The 16,450-nt window shown below is 53.9% G+C and overlaps 2 protein-coding genes across 2 annotated transcripts; both read right to left on the bottom strand.

Moving 5' to 3' along the window:
• Positions 1-262: 262 nt before the first annotated feature.
• Positions 263-3,509, bottom strand: NEU4 (neuraminidase 4). The gene is made up of 4 exons (XM_029963688.1): positions 3,412-3,509; positions 2,387-2,592; positions 1,719-1,974; positions 263-1,314 (listed from the first exon to the last, which is right to left on the bottom strand). Exons 2-4 carry the CDS (start codon positions 2,585-2,587, stop codon positions 263-265), a joined length of 1,509 nt encoding a protein of 502 aa, XP_029819548.1. The 5' UTR covers positions 2,588-2,592; positions 3,412-3,509.
• A 1,843-nt stretch (positions 3,510-5,352) lies between these two features.
• On the bottom strand, positions 5,353-11,036 carry GAL3ST2 (galactose-3-O-sulfotransferase 2). The gene is made up of 4 exons (XM_029963694.1): positions 10,915-11,036; positions 7,306-7,392; positions 6,573-6,888; positions 5,353-6,487 (listed from the first exon to the last, which is right to left on the bottom strand). The coding sequence occupies exons 1-4, from the start codon at positions 11,034-11,036 to the stop codon at positions 5,627-5,629; spliced, it is 1,386 nt and encodes a 461-aa protein (XP_029819554.1). The 3' UTR covers positions 5,353-5,626.
• Positions 11,037-16,450: the final 5,414 nt, after the last annotated feature.

The raw sequence follows: 16,450 nt of genomic DNA, 5'->3' as shown, positions 1-16,450 counted from the left end.
CATTGCTGTTGCCCCCCAGTATCTGTTTCATGAGGTGGCTCTTGTGGAAAGGAGCCTGGGGCTGTGTGGGACCCACAAGCCTCCCCACCAACCGATACATAATTAAAAAAATAACAATAAAAGTGAGATCCAATCCAGCCTGGGGATGGTAACACTGCTCTGTGCGATGTGGTCGTGCTGGACGGGGGGGTGGGACCCCAGGCTATGGGTTGATGTCCCGGGATGTGGCACTGGGGGATGGGGGGAGCTGGCCTGGGGGTCACTAGGACACGGGGCAGCTCCTTCGGCCCCGCTTCCCGCGGCGCCGGGGGCTGCGGCCCTGGCGGGGAGCAGTGGCTGTCACGGGGATGTTCTGGAGCACGTCGTGCAGCGTGAACATGCTGAAGGAGATCTGCTCGTAGGGCGACCTCGTCCCGTTCTCGTAGAGGCAGGCGAAGGCGATGGCCGTGCCACCGGCCACCGGCGCCTCCGCGTAGGGCAGCTCCATGTAAGCCAGGTCTGAGTAAGCACTCGGGCCCTCGTAGATGACCCAGGGCTCTGTCCAGCTCTCTGCATCCCTGGGGAAGGTGCTCAGGTGAACCCCCATGTTGACCCGCAACATGGAGCTGGTGGGGTGGGAGTAGAGGATCCATGTCGGCGCTTGGAAGAAGGGCGTGGGGCTGGGGGTTGCTGCAGGGTCCCCCTGGGCCAAGGTGACACTGTGGGCTTGTTGGTGATGCCCTGGGGTAGGACAGTCCTCATCAGGCTCGTTTGGCTCGTGGTGGCTGCTGGTGGCCACAGTGGGCAGCCCATCACCTGCTGCCTTCTGGGTGGGCAGGTACCGAAACCCCTGGAACATCCTGGGGAGCAGCCGTCGAGCTGAGCCCCGGAGGGGCAACACAGAGTCCTGGGAGATGGTGGGGACATACACAAATGGTGCTGGGAAGCCGATGACACTGCCATGACAGCCATGGGGGGGCTCGACCAGCCGCTGGACCAGCTGCCCCCTGTGGAAGACGGCCCCGTCATCCGTGCTGAGCGCCTGGACCCTGAAGCCCAGCGGGCTGCGGGCGTTGCAGTACAGGACGTTGGATCCATCCTCCTCATCCACCGAGACCAGCTGGCACTCGCCCGTCTGCAGGTTGGGGATGAACTCCCCGAAGCGCCAGCCGTGGCCGTGGTCGTCGCTGTAGAAGGCGAAGGAGTGCGGGGTGGTCTTGCAGAGCTGCCCGAAGCACTCCTTGCAGTCGATGTGGTAGCTGTAGGCGGGCACCAGCAGCCGGCCGGAGCGCAGCTGGATCCCGTGCCCAGGGCCCAGCGCGAACGTCGCCCAGTCTGCGGAGCGGAGACGGGATGCGGTGAAGGTGGAATGGGCAAACAGCGACCACCACGGTGCCCTTCCATGCCCAGTGTGGAAGGGTCTCCAGGGCTTCCCCTGCCCAGCCAAGCCAGGTGGTGGGGTGGGAGAGCAGCCTCATGCTGCCCTGTTGTCCTCACACATGGTCCTACCCTTGGCTGTGGGGAGGTCTCCATCTTCTTCCTACCCCAAGCGATATAGATACTCCCTCCACCCCCTCTCCCCTCAGCTTAAGGTTCTCTTCCACCCTCTTGGAAGCCTGTGGGCTTCCTACTCCAAGGTCACCTCCAGCCACACCACAGGTGGCTCCAGGAGGCCAAAACCCACGGTCACCTCCTTGCTGGCCATCCTTCCCCCTCCCCAGCCCTCTCCAGCTGGGTACCTTTGATGGCTGCACCAATGACCTGCTGTGTCAGGTCCGTGGCTGTGCTCCAGCTCAGGCCCTGGTCGGCACTGGTGACGCAGCAGAGGCGGGTGACGTTCTGGCCAGTGACAATCTGGTAGGCTTCGGGCGTCCTGCCCAGCACCGTGATGAAGAAGAGGAAGAGGGTGCCCGTGAATTCATCGTACAGCGGGCAGGGGTTCATCGACCGGTGGTGCTGCAGCGTCGCCGTCTCCAGCACGCGCATGTCTTCCCACTGCCCAGGGAGGAGGAGCAGGAGGAGGAGGAGGAAGAGGAAGAGGAAGAGAGAATGGAAAGGGATGAGACAGGTGAGGAACATCCTACTTTTTCACCCAGAGAAACTCTGGCTGCCCTGTCCCTGGAAGTGTTCAAGGCCAGGTTGGATGGGGCTTGGAACAACCTGGTCTCTAGTGGAAGGTGTCCCTGCACAAGGCGGGGGGTAGAACGAGATGACCTTTGAGGTCCCTTCCAACCCAAACCACTCTGGGATTCCATGATTCCCCTCACCCACCCAGCCTCCCCCCGCCACGCAGCCGCCTCCAGGAGCTCAGCTGTGCCACACACAGGCAGCGAGGACAACCACCCACCCGTCCCCACGTCCCCAGCCCCGCGTGTCCCCCCAGCCTGGGGTGTGCCCCCCGTCCCACCTCCACGTAGCTGCCGTAGATGGTGCCGCGGCGCAGCACCAGCAGGTTGGCGTGGGCGTCGTCGGCGCTGAGCCGCTCCTCGGCGAACGCCAGCAGCTTGGCCACACAGGGCAGGTAGAGCAGGGCGGGCACGCGGTACGTGACGCCGTTGGATTCCCTCTCAAAGAGCACGGTCCGCGCGGGGAAGTGCCGGGAGCCCATGGGGTCTGCAGCAAAAGGATGCAGCCCCACCACAGTGGGTCGGTGAAGGCGGGGGATCGGCTGCTGGGCACGGCCAGGGGCACTGGGTTGTCCTTGGAAGGGTTGGGGATTTAATTTGGTGGGTTTGGGCTTGGGGAAGCCCCCAGGGAGCAGGGGCAGGGCTGGGGTGGAGAGAGGCTGAACGTGCACTGCTCTGGTGGGGAGTCCCTGTGGCTCAAAGGTTGGCCACGACTTTGGGTACCAGCAAGGAGGCTGACCTGGGGACTCCAAAATAAAACTAAATAAAATTAAACTGATCTTCAAGATGCTCTTCTGGGAAATCAAGGCCAGTGAGTAAAGGAGCTCCCTGCTCCCTTCAAGTGGGCACTGGGAGGGCAGAGCCCACCTCTGCACACACAGGACCCCCAAATCAGCCTGGGCTCATCAAGAGGGGGTCGGGGAGTGTTTTGTCCTGTACCTCTGGTGCCTCCAGCACAATGTACCCGGTGGGCTCCTTGTTCCCCCCCTCCTTGTTGAGCCTGGGGTGCACAACACAGACCGTGGGGTCCCTGGCCGGGCTGTCCCCGCAGCAGTGGGTGCGAGCTGTCCCCAAGTGCCCTTCCTTTGGGGACAGCAGGAGTGACACCACCATCAGCTGTCCCCAGGTTACATGTCAGCTGTCCCCAGGTTACATGTCTCTACGTGTCCCTGGGGATTATTACCACAGGAAGAGATGGGCACCCCACTCCAGGCACAGCTGGAGCAGCCAAGGCTGACTTTCACCAGTGGTTTAATCAGGAGCTTTTGCTGATCTAACCCCCCCCAGAGAAAGTGAAGGCACTCACCGGGTCCTGCTCGGCTGGGCTGTCCCCTCTGTCCCTCGGCCCCAGCAGCTCCCGCCGTTGCTGGGTTTCTGCAGAGCCGTCTCCTCACTGCTTGGCTGCCACCCCTCTCCCCTTGCAGGGTCCCCCCACCGATGGGTCACGGGGCTCCCGCGGTGGTGGTGGCCAGGAAAAATCCCTGAGTCAGCAGTGGAGCTGCTGGTGCAGTGCCCGTGGCACAAAGGCACCGTTATGGGCCCGGGCACAGCCGGGGCCCCGCGGCTGCTGAGCCTCCTTCTTTGGACCCCGGGGATGGGATGTGAGGGGAGCCATGATGGGGGAATTACATCTCCTACCTCAGTTTCCCTCCTCCTGCAGGTTGGGAGGTGCTGCAGCCCATGTTCACCATGGTCCACCCTGCTGTGAGCTCCCCAGCCTGGGGGTTGTGGTCTGGAGGGTCCCAGCCCTCCCAGGACCCCCAACCTTCCCAGGACCCCCAGCCCTCCCACGATCCCCAGCTCCACCCAGACACCCAACCTTCCCAGGACCCCCAGCTCTGCCAGGATCCCCAGCCTTCCCAGAACTCCCAGCCCCCACAGAACCCCCAGCCTTCCCAGGATCCCCAGCCTTCCCAGAACTCCCAGCCCCCACAGGATCACCAGCCTTCCCACGCACCCCACACTGCCCAGGATCCCCACCTGCACACAGGTCAGCTACTAAGAAACTATTTTTACACCTGTCTCTGTCATCAACTTAGCTTAAAGGGCTGGACAAAATCCACAGGGCAGGTCATGGATCGGAAGCTCCAAGGGGAAAACTGACGCAGAGGCTGCAGAACGGCCCCTGAAGGGCCCCTGGGATGGCTCGAGGTGACCACGTGTGGCTCTGGCTGCTCCACCCTGCTGGCACAAACGCCTCCTGAGCCTTGGGTTAAGAGGGTTCCTGGAGCAGGGAACCGTGAAAATGCTGTTAATCTCTGTTGTTGCTGCTGGACACCTGTGCTGTGAGGAGCACAGGTTGCAGGGCAGGTTAACCCCTGCCTCAGCTGCTTCCCTGATGGATTTAAACAGAGTTGAAGAAAATCCTGGGTCTGCTTCCCACCCTGCTCCCCAGACAGCATCCCTCATACTTCCCAGCTGGAGCTGCTGCCCCACAGCTTCAATGTTGCCCTGAGGCAACACTGCCAGCCAAGCAACCCCAGATCCATCCTCCCCATCCCGCCACCCGTGGCCCTGCTGCTGTGGCAGTGCCAGGAACGTTGGTCAAGGTGGCAGCACCAGCCCCGTGGATGTGGTGACCGCTCGTCACCAGTTCCTAACACACCCCTCGGTGCCAACAGTGCCAATAAACTTAGAAGCTGAGCTGGTGTCTCCTGCTTGCACCAGCAGGGGTGGCAGTGGGGACCTGGATGGCACCAGCGTGCCCAAAGCAGTGCCTCACCCCATCCCCTCCTAATCTGTGCCAGAGAGTTCAGCCAACGCAGCAAGGGGAGACCCAACAAACCCTATGCTGATAAAGGCCTTCAGGGATGCTGATCCCAAAGGACCTTCCCTGCCCACAGACCCTCACACAAGAGAGAGGGGCAAAGCCACAAAATGTCCTCCCAGAGGAGCACCAAGGTGTCCCATGTGGGGCAGAGGCTGCCACACCTCGTGACACAGGTGAAAGGAACATCTCACATGCCATGGAAAAAGGCAGCCAGTCAGCATGCCTGGCTTTGGGACAGATGCTTGGGACTCCCATCCCAAAGGCAGCCCCTGCAGTGCATGGTGGTTACTCCATGGTTGGGACATCCAACACGTCTCCTTCTCCTTTGAGAGCTGCATCCCCTCGTTGTGCTCTCCTTGTCTCCCTCCCCCTCCCCTAAACCCAAAAAATCAGGACTTGCTCCAGTGAGCTGTGACCAGACTGGATGTAGTGGTGGATATCAAACGAAATTAAAGCAGGCAAATGATCACACCTGTAATTAATGATTGAGAAGCTGGAATGTCTATGCCAGCTGCAGCCTGCCCAGCACTCCCCAGCTGGGAGCAGGCAGGAAGGATCACACAGGATCTGACCAACGCAGAGCCTTTGGCTCAAGGTCCCCAAAAAGGGACCAACCACCAACTCGGTGACCCTGAACAAAGCCCCCACTGCCTCCCCCCATGCACAAGAGTCCTGTCTTGTGTCAGTCAGTCACATGCCAGACATGGGGTGATGCAAAGCAGTGGGAAGCCACAGCGGGTTGTCATGTGTCCTAGCTGGTATTTGGGAGCTGCATCCTCTCCTGGAGACTGGTCCATGGCAATGGCAACCCCAGCTGCTTCTCCTTCTTGTGTGGGTGTTGGACAGTGTAAAGGTAGGACGTGTACTGGAGCTCTGGAATGACCAGTTTCTGGCAGTTTCTCAGAGTCCTGTTGTCCAAGTCCTGTCTGAGGTTGTACCCCAGGATATTTGCAGCCCCTGACTGGTAAGGCTGGAAAGCTTTGTTCCTGATGTGATCCTTCCCCACTGGCTCCTGCTCCAAGAGACAGGTCTCCATGAGCTCCTTCTGTCTGGTTCGCAGGTGATCCACCTCCTTCTCCAGCACCTCCAGCCCTATGGTCTCCTCAATTCTCCTCCAGAAGCTCTGGTTGAAGTGCAGGTAGAGCTTCCAGTCCAGCGAGCACCACGCTTTTACCCGCTCCTCACTTTCCGGAGTCAAAGTCTGGACAGTGTCCTGACTTCTGGAATTGAGCTTGAAGTAAATCACATCATCCAGATCCCAGCACAAAGTGTGCTTCAAGAGGATCATGGACTCATCAAAGTAATCTGCTATGAGGATGAGGTGGAAGTTCTGCTCGATCTCCTCGAGGATGGCCTGGGTGTACTCTGTGTCGTCCTCCGCGTTGTTGTCGTAGCCAAAGTCAAACCACATGATATTCCTGGCGTGGATGTTCTCCCTGTAATCTGCTGGGTGGTAAAACCTCGTGGGTGATGCCAGGAACTCGTTCACGTCCTTGGAGCTCCTGAAGGCGGGGACATTGTTCTTGAAGTAGATGTAGGAAGACTCCATCAGAGGAATGGGGTTCCTCAGGATGGAGAAGTAGAAGGTGTTGGGTGCCATCACCTTTTGCACCTATTTGTGGGAGGAAGAAGAGGTTATTCCAGAGGCACTGCTGTCCCAGCCAGGTTTCTCTGCAGGTGTTGTGGCTCTTTCTTACCTCCAAGGGGTTAAACCTCAAGTGGTTGCACATGATGTTGTAGTTTTGGCCTATGATTTCAAAATCCTCCACAAAGTGGGCCCTGAAAATCCTCGGGTAGCCGAGGTGGAATTGCTGGCCAGCAGGGAGGGCGACGGTGAGGTTGTACCTCTCTGCAAACCTGAACATGATGTTGAGCACGGTGCTGCTGGCTGTCTTGTGGGTCTTGAGGAACATGACGTTTGTCTTGGCATGGCACGGCGTGGGAGGGGTCAGCAGTGGCTGTTTGAGATTCTGCAGGAAGGCGACAGTTTGGTCCTCGTGGCTGTCGAAGATTCTGCAGGAAAGCGACAGATGGAGCAAGTGGCCTCTCCGGTGCTGCACCCCATCCCTGAGACCCTGCACAGCCAGACCCAGGGGCTCCTCTGACACCACACCTCCAGCTGGTGCAAGGCTGCACCCAAACCAGCCCCATCCCTCCGGTGCAGATGTCAAGAGTTTCCTCTCTCTCCTGTTTCTCCCTTACCCAAAGGCTTCAGCTCAATCCCTTTTTAGTTCCCTACCCAGCTGATTTTGCCCTGAAGACCTGCATTTTGGCTAATTTGATTCCTTACCCACCCAAACATGGACCTAGCACTTATTTTGGGGACACTGCCCTTCCAGTATTAGCCTCAGCCTCGTGAGAGCTGAATCAGGTGTCACAGTTAGGTCGTGGCTGCCTGGGCACACAAAGCCTTGCCTCTGCTTCACTTACCCATAATCCTTATCCTTCCTATGGAAGAATCCTGACAGGAACATGAGTCCCAGCAAAAGGCTGAAAATGATGAGACATCTGGTATGCCTGGAAAAAGAAGAGTTTCAGTGGAATTTTATCTGATAGTCCTTCCCTGAACCACCAAACTTTGCGTCTTGCCCTTGGGAATTTTAATCCCTGGGAGCACAGTTTTAGGTCTCAGTGGTGGCAGCCACCTTTGGCACCCCCCAGCTGTGTCAGCAGCTCTGGTGTTAGAGACAAGACAGTGAGAAATTGCATTTTCACTATTATTCTCCTAATTTTGGCCTTTGGCAAGACACAGTGTGCTTCACGCAGAGCCTAAGCTTTTTCCAACAGCCTTCCACTCTGCTATGCTGCCTTTTGTTTTGCTTTTGTTTTGCTTTTCTGGGGCTTTAGAGCTTATTCACTATTCAAACTCCCAGATTATTCACTAGAAAACGAACCCTTTGTAGGGCTATAAAGACTTTCCTGGTGAGAAACCTGAGCAGCTCCTGAAATCGCATCACTCCAGAAGATGGGGAACACAAAGAAACACTAAATGGAGGGGTTTTTTTTCAATATAACTGAGATTTTTCAAGTCACAAAATCAATTAATAACCAAACAAGGTTTGGTTTGTAATGATTAATTACACCCCACTTTGAAATGGAAGGGCTGGGTAACCACGAGGGGGAGAATGTTTTCCAGCACTAATTAGGCAGCCACCATGTATCAAAGTGTCCTTGCCTGTGGCAGGGGGTTGGAATGAGTCCGGGGGGTGTTTAAGGTCCCTTCCAATCAAAACCATCCGGTGATACCACGATCATCACCAGTGTCCTGCTGGGACACAGAGAGGATCTTTTGAAGGTGTTGACGCCCACCAAAAAGGAATTTTTCATCACCAAGCTTGATCTGACTTCTCTGATGTTTTAACTCATTGTGAATTCCATGTTTTCAGCCACCATTCCCAAAAATGCACTAGATATGGCTTTAAGTTGTTTTGGGAAGATATAATCCCAATTTACAGCATGGTATGGTGGCACTCATGGTTCCCACTCTCCCAAGGGAGCAAGCAAGGCTCCAAACCTTTCTCCAAGAGCCCTTCCCAAAGCCAGAGAACACCCTCAGCCACAGCTGGTACCAACCTCTGACAGGAATTTACAGCACAGCTTCTGCAGGAATAGTTTCAAGACATTGCTGCAGGCAAGATTTCATCAGGATTTCCTCAGTTTTGGTCCCAGGTTTGTTGGGGGGCAGGAGTGGGACAATCCCCTCTCCTTGGAGATGGGATGGGAGAAGGAAGGCAGAGGGACCCACAGGCAGCAAGCAGGCTCACATCAGCCACATGCAGCCCCTGCCAATCTTCTTGGTCTTTTCATTTAAGCTGAAAGATGTTGCTGGTGCAATAGTTTTCCACCACCCTGCCTGCCTGGAGGTCCTTCCTGAGCTGGTCTGGCAATGTCCTCCTTTTGCACCTTTTCTTAGGTGCAATTAGTGCCATAATGGTCCATTTATTTGTTTGGGTGGTGTCCCCAGAATGGCGACTCTGACTGATGTCTTATGGGGCAAACAAATCGCACACACCCGAAATCATCCTGAAGGCAGGTCAGGCTCACAACATGCTCTAGAAGGACTAGCAGCCCCTCCTGCTGCAAGAAGACAGGCTCTGTAGACCTCTGCATCCAGTCACCTTAAGGAATCTCACGATATTTTAATAATTGTTTACTTAAATAAAGGATTACAAAGTGCCTTCCTGCCTCCAAATCTCCAGACACGTCCAGCACAGTGAGTTTATCTCCAGCCTAACTGAATGCTCCCAGCAGACCTGTTTTGTCAGCCCCAAACCAAACAACAGCTGGGTTCTGCATCTGGAGACACAGTGGGGATAAAGGTCCAAATTATCTAGGCCAACACCATGGCGGTTTTAAGGAGCAAGAGTGACTGATTTCTGTGGCACGTGGTCCATGGAGGTGCCAGGATGCACAGAAATAACAGGCTTCTTGTCCCGGGGATGACAAATGATGCATTCTCATGGCACAGTGCTTGTTCCTCTGCCCGGGATGGAGGGATGGATGGAAAGATATCTGCCTTCCAGCTCAGGGAATGAGCAGGGAGTGGGGACATGGAGGGGACTCTGCTGCCCCTCAGCCCAGCAAAGGCATGCAATGCAGGGGAAGGGCCTGGGGCAGGGATTGAGGTGATCCCCAGGGAGGACTGTGGGAAAACAGAGAGGGGGGATGAGAGGAGGGGCTGCAGGTATGTGGGGTGCTGGTCAGTGCACTCGTGCAGCCAGGTCCTGACCCCCACAGGGGGTCCTGTCCACATCACCCCCTGGGCTTGGCCACCCACAGCTGCACTCACAGGGGCTGCCACTGGCTGCAGCATGGCAGTCCCACACACCGAGTGGGAATAAACCCCTCATGGACCAAACTGACAGGGGACTTTCTCTCCTCTTATGACAAATCTCCAACATTCCTGCAGACCTTGTCCTTGTAAACAAGTGAGCTCTTGAAATGATTCAGGGTTTTTACTGATAGAAACTGTGTAGGACCTTTACCCAGAGCATACACATCCTGTTTTAAACACAGTGCCACTGCTCTGCCAGGAAACAGCACAGGACCAGTGTGGGATTTGCTACCAGACCTTGCTTCCAGTGACAAGTGAGTAAGACATGGCAACTCCTTGAAAGTCTGCAGAGAACAACGATTACATTTCAGGCTCTATATTCTTCAAATACACCTCATGGAAGTTATGAGAATATCAAGATTTTGGACAGTGCTCTCAGGCACATGATGTGATTTTTTTGGGTTATCCTCTGCAGGGCCAGTAGGTGGACTCGATGATCCCTGTGGGTTCTTCCAGCTCAGGATTTTCTATGATTCTATGTCCTGCAAACCTGCACTGGGGTTTCACCCCCTGTTAGGCTCCCACCACCCTGGCACACCTCTGTGAGAGCCTTAAAGACTGTTCCCTTAGTGTCATACACCCCACCCTTTGCCACAACACTGCGAGTCTCTGACCTGAACAGAATCACGGAATCATTTAGGCTGGAAAAGACCTCCAAGATCTGGCAAAGCAAAGCTCAAGAGAGGAAGCCCCAACTCGAGCACCGCGCTGAAGTTACCTAAGCATCCGTGACACGCAACCGGCCTGGGAGCCCTTGGAGGAAGCACCTGGGAGCTGACTGTGAAAATACACAGTTCTTCTAAGAAGCCAAAAAACCTGCGGAGCGCTCGGCAGGGCTGGCACCGGAGGCTCCACTTGCCTTTCCAACCTGTGCTGTGCCATCTCCCAGCTGTGAAGAACACATGGAAAACTGCCTCTCTTGGAGGTGCTGCTACGGATGCTTTAAGGCTTGGGGCAACCTCCTTGTTGCTTTGGCTTAAGCAGAAAAGAACAGACCTCTGCGGCAACTTCACAAGGTTCTTTCAAATTAAAAGACCTGGAACACCGGAAAGAATGATTCGTGGCAAAATTAATCCCTTACACTGGAGCAAACTGGAACTAAGTCTATAGGTTATTAACAACTTCCAGGGATTACCTGAACCAGAACTTCCCGCAAAGTGAGTTTTAATTCAGCACCCCGAGCACTCAGCTCCCTCTGCCCTTACCTTGGAGTGCATCCAGGGCTTTTCATGCTGCTTCGAGCTGGGAAATGTCTCATTTGCAAATCGATTCCAGTACCCTTTTCATCTCCTCTGCCTCTTAGTGCCCACGTACCTATTTCTAGCATCCCCTCCCGGCTATAAATGGGTAGGTGAGGACACAGGGAGTGGCTAGGTGTGTTTCCCAGAGTGGGTGGGAGTTAATTAATAAGCCATGGAAAGCGCTGGTGTGGCAGGACATCAACAGAGGTATAATAAGCTGCCCCAGGACACAGCATTTGCAACAGCTTTGCAGGGAAGGAAAGGTTTGGCAGGGACTCCTTAGTGGGGACCACCCTCTCTCCTGCCTGCAGGAGGGAGGTGTGGGGGGCTCACAGCAGGATCCAGGCAGGGTGCTGGTGGTGTGGGGCTGGTGGAGGGCACTGGTCCCTTTGTGACCCTGAATGTCACAGCGCCTGCTGTGCCTTTCCTCTGCTTCTTGCACAGTGGGTTGGCACTGTAACTCCCTGCCAGACGCATTCAGTAAGAGGAATTTGGGGACATCGGCAAAACAGGAATGGTGCTCACCTACTGAAAATTCCTCTTAAAACATTTAGACTTCCCACTTTTTGGTAAAAATGGAATTATTGTAGCTGGAGGTTAAGGGCTTAGACACTTGGCTGCATCCAGGCCTTGGTGGGGGGAGAGCTCTTGCCCATAATTGAGCCTTATTTTATGGTTTGTTTGCAAAATCACTTCTTGGTGCTAACTACCATTACAACCTGCATTATGCAGGAATTTAAAATTCCACCGAGGCTGCTGTACACCAGCACTAGACAAAGTGGGTTTGACAGTTGCAAATTGCCCTGGTGAGAGCAGGATTTGTCCTGCAGCTCTGGAAGTGGGGTCATCTCCCTCTTCCCTACACAGAGATGAAGCCAATGCTCTCCTCATTTGGGCAAGAGTGTAGCCACATCTCCCAGCCTGGATCAGGGGGGATTAAGTTGTTGCTTTTTGTCTTTTATGGCCATACCATGTTTCATGCATCTCCTGGTGGTCCCCTTTCCCTCCCCACCCACGGTGTCAGCTTTCCAAACCTCGTATGCTGCGTCCCAACCTGCCCACCAACAGCCAAGTCCTCAGAACTCCTTCACCCATGTTGCTCTGTTTTCAGAGTGCCCAAAACCTCAGCATTTCCTTTTAAATCACAGCTTCCCCAGGCCAGCCCCAACCCCAGTGCTTACCAAGATCAGAGATTAGCAAGGTGTAAGGTTGCTTTCCCTGAGTTTCTTGCTAGAACACGAGTCAATGTGCTCTTTTACGGAGAATTTCTAGGGTTACTCTTGGCACAGCACCCACTGCTGCTGGCAAAGGGGGCACATTTCATGGACCTCTTTCTCCTGTTACGTTGCACACGTCAGCTGTGCTGCTTCTCACTCAGGAGCTGGTACAGCCCATGGATCACAAAAGCCCATTTTTTGCACTTTTACAATTCGTTCGTTGCTCTCTCCTGGGCTGTTGCACACGAATCATTAGGTTTGGTTACGCTAAAAAAACCCCAAAACGATGCCAGGCAGGAATATTTGATTTCATATGGGAGTGGGCTGCTCGGAGGCCAGGGCAGTGAAGGTCAGCCAGCTGATGCAGGATTAGTGAGCTGGGGCACTGGACTCACAGCTCCAGACTGGCTCTGCTCCATGTTGGGGGGCAGTACTCTCACAGTGGGATGGGGACAATCAGAGGGGTGAATGTGCAAAAACTCATGGGTTGTGATAAAGGGAAGCAAAGCTTCCTATTCTGGGAGAGCTGGGTTCCATCATGTGTAAAGGTGACTTGGGAATGCCCTCCTTCCTCCCTCTTCCCCAGCTTTCATTGCTGAGCATGGGTCCTACACGTGGGATATCCCGGTGGTCAGGCGGGGTCAGCCGTGGTCCTTCCCAGCTCCCTGCACACCCCAGCCCCTCACAGGTGGGGCAGGGTGAGGTACAGAAAAAACTCACACAGTGTTGCAAGCACCACTCAGCAACAGCTACAACATCCCAGTGCTTCCATCACTGCTCTAAACAGAGCCCCAGACCAGCTACTGTGAAGAAAATTAACTCTATCCCAGCCAAAAACCAGTACAGAGAGAGAGGCAAAAGCAGTACAGAGAGCCAAGTGATTCCTCACTGTGCCAGAAGACCACTGCTCCGAAGTGTGGAGAATCCACATCATCCTAACACTCCAGTCTGTCCCAGAAAAATATAGAATTTTGGAAAAGAAGTCCCTGCCACAATGATTCTTTGTAAAAATACACACACATGTACCCACCCTGTCTCTCCCCCCCTGTACAACAGTGCACCACTATTTGAAAGCATCATTGAGAACATGGAACAGGAGAGTAATGCTGGTGTTTAAGGTCTAGGAAAGCTCCTGTAAAATTACCCTACAATAACTCCTCCCTTCTATTCCCTCAGGGAACTGCTCTATGGTTTAGTGAAACAGTAAAACTTACATGGAGCTTTAGGATCTTCATGTGTAAGGAAGATGGTTAAGTGGAGCTGTGCCAGAACTTCCCTGGCCACAGCACTAGGTTGTGTGTCAGCCTTGACTCCTTCCCGAGCACTCTCTCCATGTGTAGCTGAAAAGCAGGAGTATGGAAAGTTCTGCTTCCCAAAAAGAGCTTTTCACGTGGAAAGCCTGTATTTTAAACAGTGATGGTCAGTAGTTTGGGGGAAAAAAGAGAAAGAATGGTGTAGGAAAAAGGCAGAGAGTATAAACAGTCTGATTTGGAAAGAACGAGCTGCATCAGCTTATCCTAGCAGAAAACAAATCCTGCATATTTTTCCCTCAAAAACATCATAGACTTTTCATATTTTTGCATCACCCCACATGCAAGCAGCACAGGCTGACTGTGTTCCATGGGCTGTCTCCTCCTTCACAGAACCACAGGATTCTAGAATCATTTAGGTTGGAAAAGACCTCCAAGGTCATCGAGTCCAACCTGTGCCTGATGCCCACCTTGTCAACCAGAGCTGAGCACTGAGTGCTCATTCCTTGTCATTCCTTGGACACCTCCAGGCATGGGGACTCCACCACCTCCCTGGGCAACCCCTTCTGATGTGTAACTCTTTCTGTGGAGAAATTCTTCCTTTTTGCTAATGACAGCATTGTTCACTCTGCTTCACCCAAGAAGAGGTCGATCAGCTCCTCTCAAACTCATCCTGAGGAATAGAGAGGTGGGGAGTGTCCCATAGCAGAGAGAAAGAGTTGAAGGGACAAGATGGGAGGGCAGGACTAGATACTGGCAGGTAATGCCACGTAAGACACGGAGGTATTCCTGTCAAAAGCATCCACGTGGCCAAGCTGAGAGACATGTGATCTTAGAATTGTATCGGGAAGGGTGTTTGCAACACGGTGCTGAGCATAAGCCAGCATCCTTAATGCAATCCAACAGCTCCCAGCGTTGTAGAGACTGTGTTCTGGGCTAAAACAGAAGAAAACTGACTCCCCAGGAGGATTCCTCTTCCAAGGAAAAGGCTCTGGATGGAACTTTTATGTCACTGCTCTGCAAAGGAGCCAAAATCACTGAAAAGCAGCTAGCAGAGAATACAGCTACTGTGTCCTACCCTCATGGCATCCAGTAAGGCTTCCCAAACCAGTATATGGGAGTAAAAACCACCAATGAGCACCCTTTGAGCACAGCCAGCTTCTGACCTGTCCCACAGCCCAGGCAGCTGCTCTGTGCCTTGCCAGCTTGTCCAGGAGAATCACAGAATCATAGGATGGTTTGAGTTGGAAACTCGCCTTGTTCCGACCCCCCTGCCATGGGCAAGGGGACACCTTCCATTGGACCAGGCCGCTCAAACCCCTGCCCACCCTGGACAAGACTATGGGAAAGAGCATCAAAGGCTTTGCTGACACCCACGTGTAGGGCTTTCCCCATGTGTAGGGGCAGCCAGACAGACACCACCGTCCACCTGGGTGATAAAAGAAGAAAATACTAAAGCAAAAGTATTCTGGTCCTAAGCTAGCCAGAGCTAAGATTAGTGTGTGTGAAAAGAATCACAAGGTCAAGCTGGAAGGCCCCTTGAGGCATAACTGTTCTTTGTGAATGAAAGCAGTCACGTGGGCATGTGTGGGGATAAGAAACATGTGGCTTGCCTTGAGGTCCTCTATATACATGGGGTAAAAAATGTATATATGGGGTAATAAAGTTATGAGGTAGAGCTGCCTGGACAACATCTGTCTCTGCTTGGATTCATCAGCTGCACCCATGTTGACAGAAAGTGTCATTTTGTTGTAGAAGGTGATCAGGTTATTTACTTTTGGCAAATCCCTAGGCTCTTCCCAATCATCACCTTCGTTTGGACACAACAGAGCCTGGGTTAAGAGTGACAGGTGTTGGGAAGTGCGGATGTGACAAGCAAGCACCAAGCAGACCAGATGACTCACTGCCATCTGTAGCGGAAGGGTGACAATGTGGTTTTGTACAACAAACCATAAATTACGATGTCTTTTGTTATTTCAAAACAGACTGTAGCAAACAAAACCAAAACCCCAAACCAGCAAAACCCACCACGTTAGAATAGAACAGTCCAGCTGGAAGGGACCTACGACAATCATCTGGTCCAAGTGCCCGACCAGTTCAGGGCTGTCCTAAAGTTACAGCATTGTCCAGGTGCCTCTGGAACACTGACAGTCTGGGGGCATCAACCACCTCTCCAGGAAGCCTGTTACAGTATTTGGTTGTTCAGTCTGTAATGTCCAGTCTGAACCTCCCCTGGCACAGCCTTGAGCCGTTCCCATCAGATCAGCACCTCCCTCTCCACGTCCCCTCCTCAGGAGGCTGCAGAGAGTGATGAGGTCGCCCCTCAGCCTCCTTCTCTCCAAACCAGACAAACCCAGAGCCCTCAGCCTCCTCCCAGGACACGTCTTCCAGCCCTGGCACCAGCATGGTTGTCCTTCTCTGGACACATTCAAGTACCTTCACATCATCTTTAATGATGGGGCCCACCCTGGCACACAGGGCTCCAGGTGAGGCCACACTAGTGCTGAGCACAGTGGGACCATCCCCTCTCCTGCCCTGCTGGCTGTGCCATGTGAGATGCCCCCAAGATGCCTTTTGCCCTCCTGGCTACCACTGGTTCCTACTGAGCTGCTGCCAACCAGGATCCCCAGATCCTTTCTGCAGGGCTGCTTCCCAGCTGTTCCTTTCCCAGTTTATACTTGTGCTCAGCGTCACTTGGTCTTGGGCACAAAATCTGGCACTTGGACTTGTTAAATTTCATGCCACTGACAACTATCCAATGGTCCATCTATCCAGATCCCTCTGCAAGGCCTGTTGTTCCTCCAGAGTCTGCAGAACTCCCATCTTGGAATCCCAGGATACTTTGGATTGGAAGGAACTTAAAGCTTATCTTGTTCCATCACCCTGCCATGGGCAGGGACACCTTCCATTAGACCAGGCTGCTCCAAGCCCCATCCTTTTGGATTTTCCCTCTGGGTGATTATAATGTCACTGTTGTTCTCTCTATCCAGCCTGGTTGGGAGGGTTAATTTTACATCTCTCTGTGAGAGCAAA

This window comes from Manacus vitellinus, unplaced genomic scaffold, assembly GCF_001715985.3.
Source record: "Manacus vitellinus isolate BGI_N305 unplaced genomic scaffold, ASM171598v3 scaffold_60_pilon, whole genome shotgun sequence".
Taxonomy (NCBI): Eukaryota; Metazoa; Chordata; class Aves; order Passeriformes; family Pipridae; genus Manacus; species Manacus vitellinus.
Note: the sequence above shows the minus strand (reverse complement) of the source record. Positions and strands in the feature narration are given on the sequence as shown.